The sequence below is a fragment of the Heteronotia binoei genome, chromosome 19 (assembly GCF_032191835.1).
Source record: "Heteronotia binoei isolate CCM8104 ecotype False Entrance Well chromosome 19, APGP_CSIRO_Hbin_v1, whole genome shotgun sequence".
NCBI lineage: Eukaryota > Metazoa > Chordata > Lepidosauria > Squamata > Gekkonidae > Heteronotia > Heteronotia binoei.
In genome coordinates, this window is record NC_083241.1 from 23,689,145 (window position 1) to 23,710,081 (window position 20,937).

The 20,937-nt window shown below is 44.3% G+C and overlaps 1 protein-coding gene across 1 annotated transcript in view; it reads right to left on the reverse strand.

Moving 5' to 3' along the window:
• LOC132587527 (transient receptor potential cation channel subfamily M member 7) overlaps positions 1–14,457 on the reverse strand; it is an 89,135-nt gene extending 74,678 nt beyond the window's left edge. The window contains exon 1 of the mRNA XM_060259812.1: positions 14,142–14,457. Coding sequence (XP_060115795.1) covers positions 14,142–14,144 — 3 coding nt within the window. The 5' untranslated portion in view covers positions 14,145–14,457. The remainder of the gene's footprint in view (positions 1–14,141) is intronic.
• Positions 14,458–20,937: the final 6,480 nt, after the last annotated feature.

Genomic DNA, 20,937 nt, shown 5'->3' on the forward strand with positions numbered 1-20,937 from the left:
CATGTAGAGGCCATCTCTTTTGTACAGATCTTGCTTGTTCCAAAAAGTATCCCAAAGCCTAACAAACTTAAACCCTTTCTCTCTACACCACTGCCTCATCCACACATTGGCCGTTTTCGCACTAGCGTTTACTCCGGCGTAGCACCCCATTTACCTCCGGATCTTTTCCTGGTTTTCGCACCTGTTGCTCCGGCGCTGTGGTTTGCTCCGGTGCTGCAGGGGTTTCACGCCGGAGTATCTTGATCCACCTGCTTCCGGAGTTTTTGAAAACCTCCGGATCCACTCCGGATCCACTCTGCGGAGTTTGCTGTGGGAAATCCATCCACGCCGGATCGACTGCTTTGTGGGCGTCACCCTCTCCCTTTCCGTCCTCCCACCCCATCCACCCCCTTGGCCAATCATCAGCCCTTCGCGGCGCTTCCCAAAAGTGCCCGCACGGCCATTTTTTTTTTAAACTTCATATTTCTTGCGTAATAGCGATATTATTGCTTTTCCGCTGTTGCGTTATTTCGTTAGTTCGTTAGGTCCCCGTTGCAGCTGCAAGCGCCAGCCAGGGAGGGGGAAGAGCGCGGAGGAAATCCCAGCTTCGCCACCCGGGAGGGAGCGAGGCTGGGAAGGGAAGAACCTGCCACACACACACACACTAGTGCTGGGAGGCTTAAATGTAAAAGCTTTCTCCAGTTTGAACAACGTGTAGTGTATCGCCATAACCATTTCGTTATAACGCAACCATTTCATTATGGCGCAACCATTTCGTTAGTTCGTTAGGTCGCCGTTGCAGCTGCAAGCGCCAGCCGGGGAAAGGGCAGAGCGCGGAGGAAATCCCAGCTTCGCCACCCGGGAGGGAGCGAGGCTGGGAAGGGAAGAACCTGCCAAACACACACACACTAGTGCTGGGAGGCTTAAATATAAAAGCTTTCTCCAGTTTGAACAACGTGTAGTGTATCGACATAACCATTTCGTTATGGCGCAACCATTTCGTTAGTTCGTTAGGTCCCCGTTGCAGCTGAAAGCGCCAGCCGGGGAGGGGGAAGAGTGCGGAGGAAATCCCAGCTTCGCCACCCGGGAGGGAGCGAGGCTGGGAAGGGAAGAACCTGCCAAACTCACACACACTAGTGCTGGGAGGCTTAAATGTAAAAGCTTTCTCCAGTTTGAACAACGTGTAGTGTGTCGCCATAACCATTTCATTATGGCGCAACCATTTCGTTATAATGAAATAGCATTAGTCCACGCAGCCAGCGGAGGCGACTGGGAACACCCAGACGACTCCGCGGAGCGCGCTGAGCACCCGCCAATCACCATCAGTGGCGGGAAGTTGACATCCAGATTCTCCACTGTGAATGCTTCTGTTAACACATAAAGGGCTGTGGAGGATGCTACAGCTGCAGCCAATCCATAAGCAGAAGCGGCACACGTGACGCTCTTGTTACGTTGTTACGTAGTTACGCAACCAGACTTGCGCTTAAAAAAAAATGATTGACAGGGCATCGAACTCAAGTCGATGCTAGTGCGAAAACGATTTGAGCCGGGGCTTCATGGAAAGCGACTCCACTAAAGAGGCAATGTGCGAAAACGAGAAAAATGATCCGGACATAATTGCGCCGTGGAATAAGGGGAGCAAACGCTAAGTGCGAAAACGACCTTTGAGACTCCTAATTTGTGCCTGTCTAGTTGGCCCTGCATGTGGAACAGGCAGCACTTCTAAGGCTACTCCTGGTCTTGAGTCCCCTGCCTTGCAGTCTAAATTTTTTCTCCAGGGCCACACAACTACATTTCCCCACATTGCTGGTGCCAACATGATCACTGGCTCCTCCCCAGCACTGTCTACCAGCCTATCTAGACCACATGTAATATCCACTACCTTCACACCAGGCAGGCAAGTCACCATGTGGTCAGTATGCAAGTTTGCAACCCATCTATCTACATGCCTAAGGATCCGTCTACATGCCTAACCACCAACTAACAATCGCCCGCCTCCATCCCTGACCAAGAATGGTTACTTGGTGCAAAATGATACCTGTTCACCAACTGTAGAAGGGGTCCCTTCTGAGGGAACATTCCCCATTTCTTCAGCATGATCTAGGCCAGAACTAGAATTTGACAATATACTGCCTTATACTGAATCAGAGAATTGGTCCACCAAGGTCAGTTTTGTCTAGATTGCTGGCAGCTCTCTAAGGTCTCAGGCAAAGGTCTTTTAACATAACCAGTTCACAGATCCTTTTAATTAGAGCTGCCAAGTATTAAACAAGGGACTTCCTGCATGCCAAGCAGATCTTCTACCACTGAGCAACATATCCAAGATGGATTACTCATCTGAAGCCTCTGGTCCAGAAAATGTTCCTGGATAGAGCCCCAGTGGAATACTAACACTAACCAAGGAAACTTGGAACAAACACCTCCCCAGGACTGAACAGGGATATTGGTTTTTTTATCTCATTACAGATGCTAAACCCACTCTCAAAACTTCAAGAACAGAATGGAGGGGAATTGCTGAATTACAAACTATTATGAAATTTGGAACAAACACCTCCCCAGGACTGAACAGAGATGTTGTTTTGTTTTTTTAATCTCATTACATATGCTAAACCCACTTTCACCAAGTATAATGATACATCCACAGTATTCCAATGTATTTCTCTTTTAGGATAGTGTATCAGAATAATGCTTTTGTATTGACATACTCGAACAAGCAATATTGGCTGTTTATCTCATTACATATACTAAACCCATCTTCCACTATATTTTAATGTATTTTTTCCTAATGGCAAACTAGAATGATGTATATATTTATGCTACATGTTAAAAGGTAAATTAGTTGGACAGGAAAAACTTCTGGGAAAGAAATGCCCTCATTTTGACCCAGGTTTATTAGCAATAGAATAATTAACAGGCATTCTCACATTCTGACATTTTACTGTTTTATGGTTTCCCACGCTAATGCAACCCAGATCAAAGGTTTTCTGAATCTGTTAATTTTATTATTCTGCTATTGGATTTTAACTTTGTACCACCTTGCATTCCAAACCCCACCAGCTATATGTGGCTCTGCTTACTGTACCTCATTCCTCGTCTGAAGAAGTGTGCATGCACATGAAAGCTTACGTTCTGTATAAAACTAAGTTGGTCTTAAAGGTGAAATTGACTCCTATTTTGTTCTACTACTTCAGACCAACACGGCTGCCTATTTGGAACTAACCAAGGAAATATGGCCTGGGATTTATAACCTTACTCCAAAAAGAATGCCCAGTAAATGGCAAATCTGTGTCAGAAAAATATAGAACAGAGGTGTCAAACTCATTTGTTATAAGGGCTGGATCTGACATAAGCGTCACTTTGTCGGACTGGGCCATGTGTGCCATAAAATGTTGTGTCAGGTATCAGAGATATAAACTTTATAAAAGTATTTTTTTTACTCAAAATACAAACATGCTTAAAATATTAACAGTCTTTCTTTAAATTATCTCCCTGATGCCCACCCTCCCACTTCCACCACTCATTAACACTGGAACAATATATAGGGACAGGTTGTCATCTGGAAATAAGGGTAATGGCTATTTGCTCAAGGGGGAGGGGAGAGGAAGAGGAGGATTGGATTTATACCCTGCCCTCCCCTTCCTCTTCCCACAACAGGCACCCTGTAAGATAGGTGAGGCTGAGAGAGTGCTGAGAAAACTGACTGACCCAAGGTCATCCAGCAGTTGCATATGAAAGAGTGGGGAATCAAACCAGATTAGAGTCTGCCACTCTGAACCACTACACCAAACTTGCTCTCAAGTCTTCCTGTTCTCCTATGAGATGCTGAATCGAGTAGTCACTATTGCAACCACTCAAAATATAGTACTTTGTTTAGTCCTTAGCGGCCCGTGACACAGAGTGGTAAAGCAGCAGTACTGCAATACTGAAGTCTGAACTCTCTGCTCACAACCTGAGTTCGATTCCTGCAGAAGCCAGCCCAAGGTTGACTCAGTCTTCCATCCTTCCGAGGTTGGTAAAATGAGTACCCAGCTTGCTGGGGGGAAAGTGTAAAAGACTGGAGAAGGCAGTGGCAAACCACCCCATAAAAAGTCTGCCGTGAAAACGTTGTGAAAGCAACGTCACCCCAGAGTTGGAAACGACTGGTGTTTGCACAGGGGACCTTTCCTTTCCTTTTCCTTAGTTTTCTTAGACTAGAATCTTAAATCACCTTAAGTACATCTTTCCTTGTGCTTCTCAACAAATGCCCACTTCACTGCTCAGATCTTCTTTCCCAAATAAAAGGTGCTCAAACTGGAAAATGATATTTAATCTGAATAACCAATTCTGGGAAATACGCAGGAAGCCAATTTCACTGCCAACTTCCATTATTAAATCTTTTCATCAAACTAGCAGGAAAAGGTATTAGTTTCTTTAAACAAATGCAAAATGCAAGTGTTATAACCAAAACAGAGGTTAACGAAAGATTCTGAAAATGCTCAGGCAGAGACAACTACTGGACAGAGGAACAGATGCACACAACAAGAGTGGTTCTTATCGCCATTCTAATCGAAACCATCCAATGATAATAATGCCCTATCTTACAGAACTGCTCTTAAGAACAAAGTAAACCTGAAGTAAATGCTAGTTTTAAAAAAAGCACCCTCAATGTATTTACATTCATGCATTTATCACAAAGTGACGTTGCTCTCTAGAAATTTTATATAAGCACCACTAACCAAATATTCAGCATTCTTTGGTCCTGCCATTCCCTGAAATTCTTGAGTGAACAGCCCTAAAATACTATTTAGGAAGAAACTAAGTTTTAAAGCCAGGTAACCATGTTCGTCCACTAGCACATAATCCAAAGGAATAGGAATATGTCATCTTTATTAAGATCAACCAACATTTACAATACTATATATAAAGTAGGAGCCAAGTAGCACCTTTAAGACCAACAAAATTTTACTCAAAATGTAAGCTTCCGTATGCATGCAAACTTCTTCAGATGAGGGGAAAGATGCTACTTGACTCCTACTATGTTCTACTGCTTCAGACCAACACGGCTGCCCACTTGGATCTATCCACATGAAAAACACTAACATAAGCGTTTGAACAACACAGGTCTTCCTCAGGCTGGATCTTCTTGGCTAGCCCTCATAAAGGAAAGACTGATTATTTTACACTGTTTCTGATAATGTGAAGGAAGCAATGAGAGACCGCCATTCCTTGCCAAGTGTACAGCTTGTAAACAAGTTGCCAAAAAAAGGCCTGCATTCATATCACATCAAGTTAAGCACTTGTGAGCATCCAGAGGAAATGTGCATGCTTACAGATTATTGTGGACTGCTCAATACAAGTCGTGAAGTTCCCTGGACTGAAGCCTAATCAGCGCATGTATTTCTATGGGGAACTCTAAGATCAATCATGCATTACACACTTAACAGAAAAGCGGGCCTTTCGGACAAACTGCAGTCATCAAGGCTGTTGTTACCTTTTAACGCTAACATAAAGGAGCCATCAACTTAATAATCATAGCAGAGAGATGAACTATCCTAAGAAAGCCTGAGTAATTGATTTTATTTTAAAACAGTTTACAATTTTTCATAACTTATTTAAACAACATGAAAAAACTACCTCAAGCTGATTCACTTCCAAATCAAAGAATCCACTGAATGCTGTGAGCTTGGCACAGACTAGGAAAAGGTAAAATGAATTACAGTTAAAGTTGTCAGCTACATAAAGGGTTCAAACAAGCAAGTCTTATCAGACCATCACAGAGGCAATTATCTATGCAGAGGACAAGGAGTCACACTGTAAAATGTTTCCAAGTATTTCCAACACCCACAATGAAAACAGAGACATTTAAACTAAAAAAAAAAGTTTAACCTTGTAATAGCTTTGAGCCTGTATATAAGTGATACACACAATTCTGCAGATGCATGACGAAAATATAAATTTGGTCATGCAATGGTTGCACTGACTTTGAGAAACAGCTGACACAATGGAAGTTACTGATTTGATTTACTATTTGCAGGGTAACAACAGTCAATCTTCTGTAATAAGTTCTTAAAGAGATATAACTCAAATTCACTTCCATTCAATTCACTGCCATATTTGAATTATGAATTTCTAACATTTTAAAAAATAAAACAAGTGTGCTGAATTTTTAAAAGGAAAGCATAATACAAAAATGTGTAACCTCTGAAAGGCAACATGACTATATTTCCAGATAGGCAGCCATTTTGGTCTGAAGCAGCAGAATGAACTTTGAGTCCAGTGGAACCTTTAAGACCAACAAAAGTTTATTCAAGGTGCAGGCACACAGGTTGCTGTTAGCTAACTCCATGCTTGAGACAAATGGGGATAACAACAGAGTCTCAATTAGTCTTAACAATTAAGAAGAATACTTCTACACATTAGTCTCCTGCTTAGACATATTTATTGCTCCACTGTTTTTCCCCCTGTAATGAAATCCAAACATATTGCAACCTATAAACTTAGCTTGTTATTGCTGTTTAGTCTTTGCATGTGTCAAAACATCTTAATTAAGCTGTATGCTGATTTGCTGCTCCCCTATGTTGAGGCTTGATTACTCTGTAACTCGCTTTACTTGGGCTTGCCCCTGACTGATTCAGAAACTCCAGATAGTACAAAAGGCAGCGGCATGCCTGCTGACAGCATTGCCCATACGGACAACCATCCAGCTGGCATTATACCATTTGCACTGGCTGCCAATTGAGTATTGGATCTGCTTCAAGGTTTTGGTGTTAACCTTTAAAGCCTTACACCGCCTGGAACCAACAGATCTGAAGGACCACTTCTTTCTGTATGTGCCCCAAAGAGCTTTGCACTCTGCTAGTTATCTCTGGTCCAAAAAACGTCTGCCTAACCTTGACCAGGGCCAGAGCTTTTTCTGCCCTAGCTCCAGCCCAGTGGAATTAGCTCCCACTGGAGATTAGGGCCCTGTGGGACCTTTTATCACTCTGCTAAGCCTGTAAAATGGAGCCGTTCAGCCAGGCTTTTGGCTGAGGCAGCAGGCATCCATTTTAGTTGGCCTTCCTGCTCAAATTTCCCAAATCCCCACTCCATTAAAGTATTTATTAACTCCATCTATGTGGTCCAATAGTTTGTCCTGAAAATTGCTGCTATCCTGTGAATATTATTTTAATTATTTTAGATTGATGTAATTTATTGTAGTTTGTTTTTGTTGTTGTGATCTGCCCTGAGTCTCTTTGGGGAGGGTGAAATAAAAATCTGCCCTTGTCATTTCAGTATATCTGAGGAAGTGTGCCTGCACACGAAAGCTCATATACTGAATAAATTTTTGTTGGTCTTAAAGGTGCCACTGCACTCAAAATCTGTTCTATGACTGCACTCAAAATCTGTTCTATGACTATACTTTCGTAAAAAAAATGCACTGCACTGAGTGCACTGCACTCAAAATCTGTTCTATGACTATACTTTCGTAAAAAAAATGCACTGCACTGAGTGCACTGCACTCAAAATCTGTTCTATGACTATACTTTCGTAAAAAAAAAATTTAGTTAAATGCTAGCATAGAGGATATAGTGTAATTAGTGAAAACTACCGCTTAGTACAAGTCACATGGCACTCCAAATATTTAGAAGAGAACTATTTGTCATATTTAGCTTATTCTTGAGATTTGAAAGTACGCAAGCATCAGGCAGATAATATATACCTAGCTTAAGGATATATTCTGAAACAGAGAGATCATGTTGTACACAAACACACACCTAAGCAGAATGAAACCAACTAGAACTATAGATCCTTCTCAAATTGCTTCTGGCATAGTTTCATTTAACAATTTTAATGTAACTAGCAATTTGCACTGCAGAGGATAAAAAGGCTTATTAAATCCTGTTTGCTGAAATCACTTACTCTGCGATAACAACCCCTGAATTCACCGATTTATACAGGGCTGCAGTTCTAACCACACTAATTCAGACATAAATCCTATTAAATCCAATTCTGCTTAAACATAAAAAGGAACAGGCTGTAAGTGTTCAAAGACTGAACCAGAGCTTGAAGAGAGATGAGAAAAAACCAAGAAACCCTAGTAAGATAAGGGGCTCTTCCATTCACTCCTCTATATCTCAGGATTAGCAACCATAAGAGCAAAAGTAAGCTTGTTCTCTCTTATTCAAGGTTTCAGAGACAAGCACCATGACCTGTGACCCAATAGAAAGGGGACAGTGGCTGAAATATTCTCCTGCCCCCAACAGCAACCTACAATCACCTCGGAATGAATACACAAGACCCACTGTCAGGTAGAAAAGAGCAGACGGAAATTAATAAAACCATATCTCCAAAAGGACGTTCAAGCTCAATTTTGAGTAGGCATTTACAAAATACTGTTCATAATTAAATCTTCTGTTTAAAGCATGAAGCATCGTATCCAAGACAGTCAAGCTATCCCCTTGGTCAGGAGCACCACTTGGACAGAACAGAAAAAAAGAAGTCTCTCGTAAGTGCCTGGCCCTAGCTACAGCTGCATTTCAATGTATCTGAGGAAGTGTGCCTGCACACAAAAGCTCATACCTTGAATATACAGTTCAGTACAAAGAGAAAAACAAATGGTATTTCAGTTTGTACTGGAGAAGTACATGGACATTCAAATACTGGGTTATTGGTGGTGATTTCCTTATATAGGCCTACGTTTTTATCTCTCTCTTTCCCCGCCCCCTCATGGAAAACAGCTGGAGATCTATTTGTGAAATATCTAGAGAAGGGCAGTTCCTAATTCTGGCTTGCAAGTTCCCCCATCCCCAAAGAAAAACCATTAATGGCCTGCTCCTATACAGATTTATATGAAATTATTTCAGTGGGTGTTATGTGCACCTAACTCTGTAAGACAGTAAGTTGCGCTTTGCATGTCATCTCCTCTCTTCAAGTATGTATTGTGAGAATACAGCAGAAAATATTTTACTTCTAATAAAATCACAAACGTTGGAAGAACTGCATTATGAACTCTGTGAAGACAGTGTAATGACACTGGATCTAAGAAACCTATGTGAGGAACCGAAACTAACATGAGAATGACTAACACATTATAAACTGCCAGCCTTACACTACAATCCTAAATATATTCTTAAAAGTAAATTTTAGTCATTCTAACACTTTTGTTTGTAAGATTTTTACTTCATTAAAGAACACATCATCAGGGGAAACACTGGTGAAGGAAAGAAATGATAACACCTTCATAGTAATAGGAGGGCAAGCACCATGCTCCTGCTATTAGGGGCATTCTGTACACAGGGCCAGCTCACCCACTAAGCAAACTAGGCAGCTGCCTAGGGCACCAGCAGGGCAGGGGCACCGAATTCGGGCTCCCCCCTAGGCAAACGCCTAGTTTGCCTCCTTCCCAGCTCCTCCTCCCTTCATCATCATGACTATTTCAACTCCAGGGAGCCACGGTTGAATGCTGTTCTCCCCAGCTATCTAAAGGGGGTGGCAGGCTTCCAATCTGCCTAGGGTGCTATGTGCCCTAGGGCCGCTCCTGTCAGTACATAACCCCAACAGAGAAACTGTTAGTAACCATACACTCAGAAATTATCCAGTCCTGGAAGTATATATTAGATGGAATAATCTCATTCTCAGCTAAATACTGCAGAATCAGGAGCCAGGTACCTACAAAGATGCTATTCATATCATCACAGGAGTGAGGGTTTAGACCATCAGCAATCTTTCCCATCACAAATTCTAACAACACTTTTATCAGCAAATATATTTAGGATTAGAGAGAAAGCTGTTTTTAGCATTCAATGGAACCTTCACTTCTTTTGCCTAAGTGAATCCTATAGTTGCTTAGATAAAGTTTTCCAAATTAAGAGAGATGCACAAGAATTTTAAAGGACTATATATTGTCGAAGGCTTTCATGGCCAGAGTCCATTGGCTGTTGTAGATTTTCCTAGCTGTGTGGCTGTGGTCTTGGCATTGTGAGACCTGACATTTCGCCAGCAACTGTGACTGGCATCCTCAGAGGTGTAACCCACTTCTACAGAAGTATACCGCATACCCTGCAGTTGTGGACAAGTTTACATCAGGACCACACAACGTAGCATCCAGACAAGAATAAAAGAACATGAAAGACACTGCAGATTTGGCCAACCTGAAAAATCAGCAGTGGCTGAATATAGCCTAATTCAACAGGACACAGTATCTTATTCCAAGACACTGTAATGCTGGACAACACATCCAGTTACCCTGTTAGATTACACAGAGAAGCCATTGAAATCCAGAAACATAGACACAATTTCAACAGGATGTTTAAAAATGAATAGACCATGGCTTCCAGTCCTGAAAAACACAAAATGCCCTACAGCTCACAACAGCACTACAGATAAGATTAAAATATCTATAGCCAATCCATATACAAAAGAACCCCCTCAGGTAAGCTCCTCCATTAGCATGTCACAGCCCAGGAAGCTCGCACAAGATAACGACTTAGCCCTACCCCACCTGCCTGGATAGATATAAATTACCTGCCTAACAACTTCTTCTCAATTTGACCCAGAGAGAACTCCAGTTTTCTGGGTCACACCTCTGAGGACGCTAGTCACAGTTGCTGGCAAAACGTCAGGTCTCACAATGCCAAAACAACAGCCACACAGCCCGGAAAAAATCTACAACAACCAATTTTAAAGGGCTGTTGGGCTATTGCCCTATGAGGTCCTAAAGAGCTGAAAGGCATCACTTACTTGCTCTACAGCTAGTTTGGAAAGGTGTGAGGTTTGGAAATGGATTTCAGATATGCATTTTCTACTTTGGGCTGCTCTACAGGATCTGAAATAGGAAGGAAATGTCTTCTCCATCAAGCTGATTTTAGGAAAATGTGATAATTGCCCAATTTCTGCTTTAAGAAATGCTTGTTTCTGTGGTACTATGGCTGATCCCATTTTGAAGTGTGTTCAAGGATTCTTTGTCTATTTGTCATTTAGATGCAAACAAAATATGATCGCAGAGAATCTTCTAAGAGTTCCTGTGAGGTCTGAGACTGCTTGTTTTATCACTCTCTAAAGAAATCTCCATCATCATGTGTCCAAAAGAGAGGAGGCACAAGAAGATGTGAGTTTAATAGGTCTCTCTGCAAAGCAGGGTACTGTGAGGATATGAATATGCAGACCCATTACAAGAAGAGTTTCCTCCTTTGTCTTAATTTGAAGCTGCCTGCTCAAGGAAAGGTTGGAGATGTGTTTAATGGGTCAGGCATGAAAAAAATCCCTTCTTTAGATTGTAAATTCCTTTGAGACAGGGACCCATCTTTTTGCCTTTTACATAGTTACACCTCGGAGGGGGGGGGTTGAGAATTATCTGTTGCTCATATTTTTACTACAGTTTTCAAATAATTTAAATCTTGGTTTTGTACATGTTTTACCATTGTACAAATCAGCACATGAACATACTTGTTGAAAGACAAGTCTACATATGTTGATCAACAATAACAATTAAGCCCAATAAATAATTATGTTGCTATGCTAATAATACAAGACTATACATTACACACTGAGATTCAGGAACAAACAGTTGCCTAGAAGCTCTTACACATGAATACCATGTATATGAATGCTGCCTATAGTATTGCATCCTGCACATGTTCAGAGGCTCTGTTGCCTTTACAATATGGGTTGAGAAGGATAAGCCTAAACTAGGTTCTGGGGCTAAACTCAAGTCCTGACTCAAAGCTATGCTTAGGATACAGCACACAGAACAAGCTTCAGATTCTGTTAATTGGAGAAAAATCATGTTTTTGCTTTGCTTATGTGAATCTGTAACATGCAGCATACACTGAGACAACTATATAGGGTTGGAATCGATAGAACTCCAACACAAGAGGTCTTGCTTCAGTGGAAGAGCTTCTAGTACCAGAGGAATGTGCATTAGTTAGCAGAAAAGGTCTATAGGCTCTAACAGTTACTTAACATACACCATGGTCTTTACAGAGCAAGGTTCAAGGATTCAAATCTGCCTAGAAGCTGTTTACCCCTTAATGTCATATGCCTCAGTGCTGCCTGTGGTGCGGCAACTGCCTTCTGCCCATTCCCAGAGGCTTCTCACCTTTAACAACACAAGCAAATACTAGTAATTTATGAAGGTTCCAGGACTAAGCAAATGATTGACCTCAAGCCCATGCATCACATACATAGCAGTCTCAAATTTTAAGCTCTTTGGGGCAGAGGCCCACCTGTTTTGCATGTAGACTATCCTATCTGTGCAGTGGGACTCGTGGCCTATCTGCTGCCTACTTTGACTGGCAGCAGCCTTTAAGACAGGTCATTCCCAACACCTGTTCTTCAAGATCCTTCATAGCAAATATCAGGTTTTCAAATCTTACCCCTTAAGGTCTTTTGCATAAAGATGGGCATTGACTATTCAGCTGTGAGACATTGCACTCAAACCCCTGCTGAGGGTGTCACAAACAGAGCCTACAAGTAAAACTCCTTGGGGCAGAATACTGTCTTTTTATTGCTTAAATACTACAGTGTGCATGTGGTGTTATCTACAGAGGGAATCAGGCCACTGTCTGACTATTGTCAGCTCTAACTGGAAGTGGCCCTCAGGCACGTTCTTCTCACCACTGCTCTCCAATAGCCTTCAGCATGACAATCAGGTTGCCAAACTTCTCACCTTAAGGCCATACACATGAAGATGAGCAATGGTTATTCACTGGCCAGGCAACTGCACCCTGCATATTCTCAGGCCACCAAGCTAAGAAATATTCTATATGTGGTCCCCCATCAAATCCACACTTAGGATGTTGCATACAGAACAGTCTTTAAACTGTTAACTCATTGGAAGGGGAGTCATTTCTTTTTTTTTCTTTATTCCCCCCCCCCTGTTTTGTAAACCATGAGTCACCTCCAACAAGTAGCAGCTTCCACTCCTATAGAGTGAAGACCAGGTTTCCAAAACCTTTCCCTTTCATGCCTTGTGGATAAAGGCGAAGAATGATTCATCAGTGATGTGGCAACTGCACTCTACACATTCCCATGACCCAGACCACTACTAGGAATTAAGCCAAGTTCTAGGTATGATCTCTGACTAAAACTCACAGTTAGGGCAGTGCATCCAGAGCAATATTTAGGCTGCAATCTTCCTGAGGCAGGATCCTTTTGTTGCTTTGATTAAGGTACTATCTGCCCTGACCTGGATGGCCCAGGCTAGCCCAACCTTGTCAGATCTTGGATGCTAAGCAGGGCTGGTCCTAGTTAGTACTTGGAGAGAAGACCACCAGCAAAGTCCAGAGCAAGCAATGGGCAAACCATGTCCAAAAGTCTCCTGAAGACCCCGCAGGGTCGCCATAAATTACCTATGAGTTGTGCCCCCCCCCCAAAAAAAGGGGTACTAGGCACACGAAGAGTCAGAACTTTGGTCCATCTACTGGCACTTTTTCACCAAGCCCCTGGTGAACCAGGGCGAGAAACAGGTTCCCAAACCTTTTCCCTCCCTCAAGGCCATGCACATGAGAGCAGTCATTGGCTACTCAGAGGGGGAGCAAGTAACTCAAATTAGATTATCTTCTGTCAGAGAGGAACCACCGGACAACAAGACAAGTGGCTAGGTTCTGTTCCCAGGTTTATAAAGAACGCAAAAAGTGAGACAAACAGGCCAAACTGTAAATCTTTCAACAAATTTTAAAGTGACTTTTTAAAAGGTTTAAATAATAATCTGTTATATTCTTTTTTAGTTTTACAACCCTCAATTCATCAAACCTTAATACATAGGCTCTTTGTGGGCCTCTTTATAAGGTCCTTTTAAGGCTGTTCTAAATGACTCACATGTTCTGGTCAATGACTGTAATGAGAACATATGAAGCTGCCTTATACTGAATCAGACCCTCTTTGGTCCATCAAAGTCAGTACTGCCCACTCAGACTGGCAGCGGCTCTCTAGGCCTCAAGCTGAGGCTTTCACACCTACTTGCCTGAACCCTTTTTAGTTGGAGATGCCGGGGATTGAACCTGGGACCTTCTGCTTACCAAGCAGATGCTCTACCACTGAGCCACCGTCCCTCCCCAATAAACTGACTGAGGGGAAGCAAGCAGCGCTCTGCACGTTCTCAGAGGCGGGGAGGGAAGGACACAAAGCCCTCGCCAGGAAGAGACTGCGGAGATAACAGTGCGTTGGCCCCATCTCTTCCTCCCTTGGCCTCCTTGTCCCCTCACCATTCTCCTCAGGGTCCGGCGGCTGGGTCTCGGCGCCGGCGGCTCTGGCTCTCCTCACGCCGGGCGATGAGGGCAGCAGCGGCTCCTGCTCGTGGTTCGGCTTCGGCGGTGGCGGGGCCTGTCTCCATCTATCGGCGCTGAGCTCGGCAGCTAGGCGGCGGCGGGGCCTGGCGGGAAGAAGGAGAAGAAGAAGGAAGCCCAAGCCCCGGGCTGGCCTCAGGCGGTGAGGAGGCGCGAGGTAGGAGGAGGCGGCTGCGGCTGGGGCTGCGGAGCGGGCGGCCGCGGTGAGAGTGGCGGCAGGAGCGGGAGCAGGAGCGGCCTGGCGGCTCTTTCTCATAATTGTGCGACTGGCCCGGCTGGAGCGCAGCGGCGTTGGCGCGTCAGCTCGCGCCGCCTCCCCTCAGCGCGGCCGGCCCCGACGTGGGCGGCTTCCCCTCAGCGAACCAGGCCGTGGCGGTTGGTTGTAGGGAGGGGGCAGGCCGCCGTTAGGGTTGCCAATCCCCCGGTTTGGAGGCCCTCCCCCACCCCGGCTTCAGAGTCATCAGAAAACGGGGGGGGGGGGGGAGATGTCTGCTGGGCATTATTCTCTATTGCATCCTGCACATGTTCAGAGGCTCTGTTGCTTTTACAATGTGGGTTGAGAAGGATAAGTCTAAACTAGGTTCTTGGGCTAAACTCAAGTCCTACCTCAAAGCTATGCTTAGGATACAGCACACAGAACAAGAGACTAGAGAATAATGGATCCGCGGGTATCTGGGGCTCTGGGGGGCTGTTTTTTGAGGTAGAAGCACCAGATTTTCTGCATAGCATCCGATACCTCTCCTCAAAAGACCCTCCAAGTTTCAAAAGCATTGGATCAGGGGGGTCCAATTCTATGAGCCCCAAAATAAGGTGCCCCTATCTTTTCATTATTTCCAATGGTGGAAAGGCATTTAAAAGATGCGCGGTCCCTTTAAATGTGATGGCCAGAAATCCCTTTGGAGTTCAATTATGCTTGTCGCACCCTTGCTCCTGGCTCCACCCATAAAGTCCTCCAAGGAATTGATCTCTGTAGTCTGGATAGAAGCTATACTTCCAGGGGATCTCCAGGTCCCACCTGGAGAATGGCATCCCTATGCCTCCAGCGGGACTTGGAAGCCATTGAGACGGTGTAGTTGATGTTAGGTCCAGCAATTGCATTGTCTGGGTGTATGTGGCAGCAAAGTGGGCATCTGGGTTTATTGTAGGCTCTGCTACCTGTGTCCATTTTCAAATTAGATGTTGTATTATTGTGCATGAGCCATAAGAGTCCTGTTTGTTTCTTTAGATCTGACAAAGCAGGCTGTAGTTCACAAAAACCTGTCATAAAAACCGTTAATCTTTACAGTACCACAAGATTCTTGTTTAAATTCAGTCATATTAGTTTGCAACAGCAAAACATACATGGTAGTATTCATTTTTAGGATTTTGTGGAGTTCTTTGCTGCAACATACTGGATTGGAATTTGAACAACATTCTAGTGGGACTTTAAAGACCAGGTAAAGGTAGTCCCCTGTGCGAGCACCAGTCATTTCTGACTCCGGGGTGATGTCGCATCACGACGTTTTCACGGTAGACTTTTTTACAGGGTGGTTTTCCATTGCCTTCCCCAACCATCTATACTTTACCCCGGTACTCATTTTACCGACCTCAGAAGGATGGAAGGCCGAGTCAACCTGATCTGGCTACCTGAACCCAGGTTCTGCAAGGTTAGAACTCAGGTCGTGAACAGAGCTTGGACTGCAGTACTGCAACTTACCACTCTGCACCATGGGGCTCTTTTTTTTAAAGACCAACGATAATGTTATTCTAGTTTTCTTGGGCTAGAGCTCAGCTCTTGAGATCTGAAAAATAGTCGGAGCAGCGTTCCCTTTAAGCTGAGTTAGTGTGAGCTAGCTCATAATTTTTTACCTTCCAGCTCCCACAATTTTAACTTAGCACAGGGAAAATAGCCCCAGAGCAAATTAATTTATGCAGTAACTCACAACTTCATAAAAAATACGAGGTCAAATGGCCATGAAAAGCAGGAAGTATAGGATGAAATGTAAATTGCATAACATTCCAATGTGATCAGACATGACATTTATTCTGTGTGGCTCTTACATAAAGCAAGTTTGACCACCCCTGATATATGGGGTTGCAATGGATCTCCTGAGTATCAGTATTAAAAAGGTACTGCTGACTACCCACCATACTGCAGGTGGGGTAGTACAGAGTGGGGGGGGGGCTCACCTGTAGAGCAGAATGTACAAACGGGCTCATATAAGCCCATGTGAAAGCAGACCTTGTTTGCATCCAATTCAGTTATCCAATCTGGATTCTCCAATCACAAAGGTGCAGCAGAAGCAGCAATTGCATGTGCTCACTAATTGAAAGCAAGACCAGAGCAGGAAATTATGCAGAGACACAGGAGTCACTGTGAGGCCATCTGGATCACAGAGCTCCTTATTTCTAATTCATTGACTTCTCATAAAGTATTTCTCATTTATTTTCTAATTTTGTAATCCACCATAAGAAAGTGAGAAGGGCAGACTATAAATAAATGCACAATTTCAGATTAATTATTTTATTTGTTTGTTTGTTTATTTCAGCCATCTTTTTATTGAAGACAAACATAATGTCCATTCTCCAACAAGCTGATGTGCCAGGAAGTTTTTCTGCATGCCAGTAAGCACCAACAATACAATTGACTTCAACCCACATAATCTTGCTTGGTGGGGCGGGGGGGGGGCATGGAATGTTTTCATAGTTATGCCTATGGCCCAAATTCTGTGGTGTCAGTTTTTGTTGACTGATAGTTCCACACTGATAGACCTTCTGGAAGGGTAATGAGGTACACAGCATCAGTAAAGAAAAATCAAATGGAAATGGGGGGGAAATCATACTCCTTTGCTGGAATTTTTCCCACGAGATAGGCCATCAGGTACACTCAAGCTAATTTCCTGTGCTGATTAGATGAAATGTAAATCCGCAGGCAGTGGAATGGGAAAGTCTGTTTTCCACCTAGAGTTAGGTTGCCTTAACAGACAACAGAACTTGTGACTAATCCTCATGATACAAACAACAGTCATACTTTTAATAAGGATGACATAATATGCTGGAATTAGAACCAAATTTCTTTGCTTCCCATTTTCTAGAGAAGCAAGAGAGTTAGCAATACCTCAGGGGTGGCCAACGTTAGCTCTCCAGATGTTTTTTGCCTACAACTCCCATCAGCCGCAGCCATTGGCCATGCTGGCTGGGGTTGATGGGAGTTGTAGGCAAAAAACATCTGGAGAGCTACCGTTGGCCACCCCTGCTATAGGTGATCCTTTTTTCTATGTACCCACTGTAGGGATGGTGACTCAGTGGTAGAGCATCTGCTTGGTAAGCAGAAGGTCCCAGGTTCAATCCCCGACCTCTCCAACTAAAAAGGGTCCAGGCAAGGAGGCGTGAAAAACCTCAGCTTGAGACCCTGGAGAGCCGCTATCAGTCTGAGTAGACAATACTGACTTTGATGGACCAAGGGTCTGATTCAGTATAAGGCAGCTTCATATGTTCATATGTCCTTAGTTTCACATGTCAGCATGGTGCATGATGCAGGGATCATGTGATCCCTTGTGAATGTAACAGAAAGGGTATTCTCTCTGTTCTGTTTCCTGTTTCAGGTTTCCAGGTCCCGCCCTGGGGATGGGAGGGGGATGGGGGGTTGCCAAATCCAGGTTAGGAAATGCCTAGATATTTGGGGATGGAGCCAGGGGTGAACAGGGACCTCAGTGGGTTACAGTGCCAAAGAACCCACCCTGCAAAGCAGCCATATTCTTATTTAACTGCATGTGTGAATACTTGAGGCCAGAATGCAGTTTGGCAAGGGTCCTCAGACAGCAATATTTGGTAAAATAAACCATTCACAGTATGGCTCATATTTTTTTTTTATTTTAGCAGATTTATATTCCACCTTTCCCATAAACGGGCTCATTCTGACTTGTATTTCAACAATCTTGAAATGTACTGAAGGAATATCACTGTTCTACCACTTTCTTCCACAAAAGAGTCGATGGAGAAGGTGGGTTGAAGTTAGAAAGTTCAAAGACCAGATGGCCTTTCTTCCCTCCACACCTGGCATGAAAGAAATGTCAGCCTGACCTCAGAACAGAATTTTACTCCTACTGCAATTGTCACAATTACTAACAACTTGCATGTTTGCTTTTTGTAAATACACTTGTCATAAAGTGCTGCTGTTCAGCTCACACACTCTTTTTTGACCTTTGGTGTCTCTGCAGATTAGATCTGCCAAGGACAAATGTTCAGATTACTCAAGCATCCTGTCCAGTGTTGGTTACAACTAGAACAAGGTCTCATGGTCTTTTGTACGAACAGTCATGTCAGGATAGTTGCCTTACAACATTTTTTTATTATTGGTTTATATGCATCTTGTTCTTTGGGCATTCTGTACACTTGTAAGGCTGCATTCCTAGACATACCAACTTGGTATGTAAAGACTCATGGTCTGTTAGTGTCACTGTACTCAGTACATGCACTGGTGCTTTGCAAAACCAGTATTGGCAAGACAACCCTAAGGAGAGCTATACCCTTCCAACCCCATTGAATTCCATCAACATAAACTGATATAACTCTGTTTAGGATTGTCTTGTAGTAACAGTGTTAGAACATGATTCTGCATAGACATGATTAGGATCGTTCTCCCAGTATCTCTGTTGGGTGTTCTTGAATAGGTCCCATACCACTCTCCTTCCCTTTCGTGTTTATTGCCAATTTGTAATGGAGCTGCAATTTGTTTAAGACTACCAGAAGACGTATGTGATATTAATTAATTATATTAATATCCTGGCTTTCTCTCCAAAGTGGTTTCATGCCATTTTCCTTGCTCCTTTTTATCCTTGTGATAGCCTATGTAGGCTAGGCTAAGACAGTGTCATTGGCCTAAGGTCACTCAGCAGGTTTCCATGAGAGGGTAGCAGGCCTGCAGCCACAGGGGGGCTTGTGAGGGCACTGCCCTCTGACTTCCAGACAGGACCCCCTCACCTCCGGGGGGGGGGGGGGGGGCAGCCTGCTTTTTTCTTTTTTGTCATGGCTGAGCTGCTAAAGTGTCATCAGTGGCAGCCAGAGCTCAGAGAGCTGATCAGGGCCCAGTGCACTGCAGTAGCAAAAGCATCAGGTGGAGAGGAGAGAGGTGGAGGAGTGAGAAACAGAAGCCCAGTGGAATGGGTTGGGGAGGGGGGACGGATGGACCTGCTGACTGCAAAGTGCTGGAGTGGGGGAGAGGGAGGTGGAAGGAACCCCCCCCCCCGCTTGCATGCAAAGTGCAGTCCCTTCTTGACTCCAAAGTTTTAGGGTTGGCTGCCTTGACTTAGCCACTTTCAGAGATAGATAGATAGATAGATAGATAGATAGATAGATAGATAGATAGATAGATAGATAGATAGATAGATAGATAGATAGATAGATAGATAGATAATTTTATTTGTATCCCGCCCTCCCCGCCGGAGCAGGCTCAGGGCGGCTAACAACATCATTCAGTTATACAAAAAACAAAGTTACATTTAACATTAAAATTCTGATAAGTTTAAAATTAATTAATTAAGTGATAAAAGTGCTAATGCTATTTGTTCTTTTTTGATGGCGGTAATCATTAGCAGTTACTTTCTTCGTCAGCGAAAGCCAGTCGGAAGAGGAAGGTCTTGCAGGCCCTGCGGAACTGTTCAAGGTCCCGCAGGGCCCGCATTTCCTCTGGAAGTTGGTTCCATAGGTTCGGGGCTACAGAGGAGAAGGCCCGATTGCGGGTGCATTGCAGCTTCACCTCTCTTGGTCCGGGGGTGGTCAACAAGTTTTTTCCAGCTGACCTCAGTGCTTTCTGGGGTTCATATGGGGAAAGACGGTCCCTAAGGTAGACAGGTCCTCGACCATATAGGGCTTTAAAGGTAATGACCAGCACTTTGTAACGAACCCGGTATATAACTGGCAGCCAGTGCAGCTCGCGCAGTCCAGGCTGTATGTGCTCCCATTTAGGGAGCCCCAGCAACAGTCTGGCTGCTGCGTTCTGCACCAGCTGCAGCTTCCGGGTTCGGTACAGAGGCAGCCCCATGTAGAGGGCATTACAGTAATCCAGTCTCGAGGTGACCGTTGCGTGAAGTACCGTTGCCAGATCTTGGCGCTCTAGGAAGGGAGCCAGCTGCCTTGCCCGCCTCAGGTGGAAAAAGGCTGACTTGGCAGTGGCTGCAATCTGGGCCTCCATTGATAATGAAGGCTCCAGTAGAACTCCCAGACTCCTAACCCGGTGCGCCGCTTTCAGCGGCACCCCGTCAAAGACCGGAAGAGGTATTTCCCCTTCCCGGGCGCCCCGACCCAGGCAAAGGACTTCTGCCTTCGCTGGATTCAGTTTCAGCCCGCTCCCCCTCAACCACGTTGCCATATCCTGCAAGGCCCAGTCTAAATTCTCAGGGACGCAGTCAGGCCAGCCGTCCATCAGCAGATAGAGTTGGGTGTCATCTGCATATTGATGGCACCCAAGTCCATATCTCCTGGCAATCTGGGCAAGAGGGCGCATATAGATATTGAATAACATTGGTGAGAGAACTGCCCCCTGAGGCACTCCACAATCCAGTGTGCGCCTCCGGGACCGCTCGCCACCAATTGCCACCCTTTGTCCCCGATCCTCAAGGAAGGAGGAAAGCCATTGTAAGGCAGACCCCCTCACCCCTATATCGGCGAGGCGGCGGGTCAGTAGCCGATGGTCGACCGTGTCGAACGCGGCCGACAGATCTAACAACATCAGCAC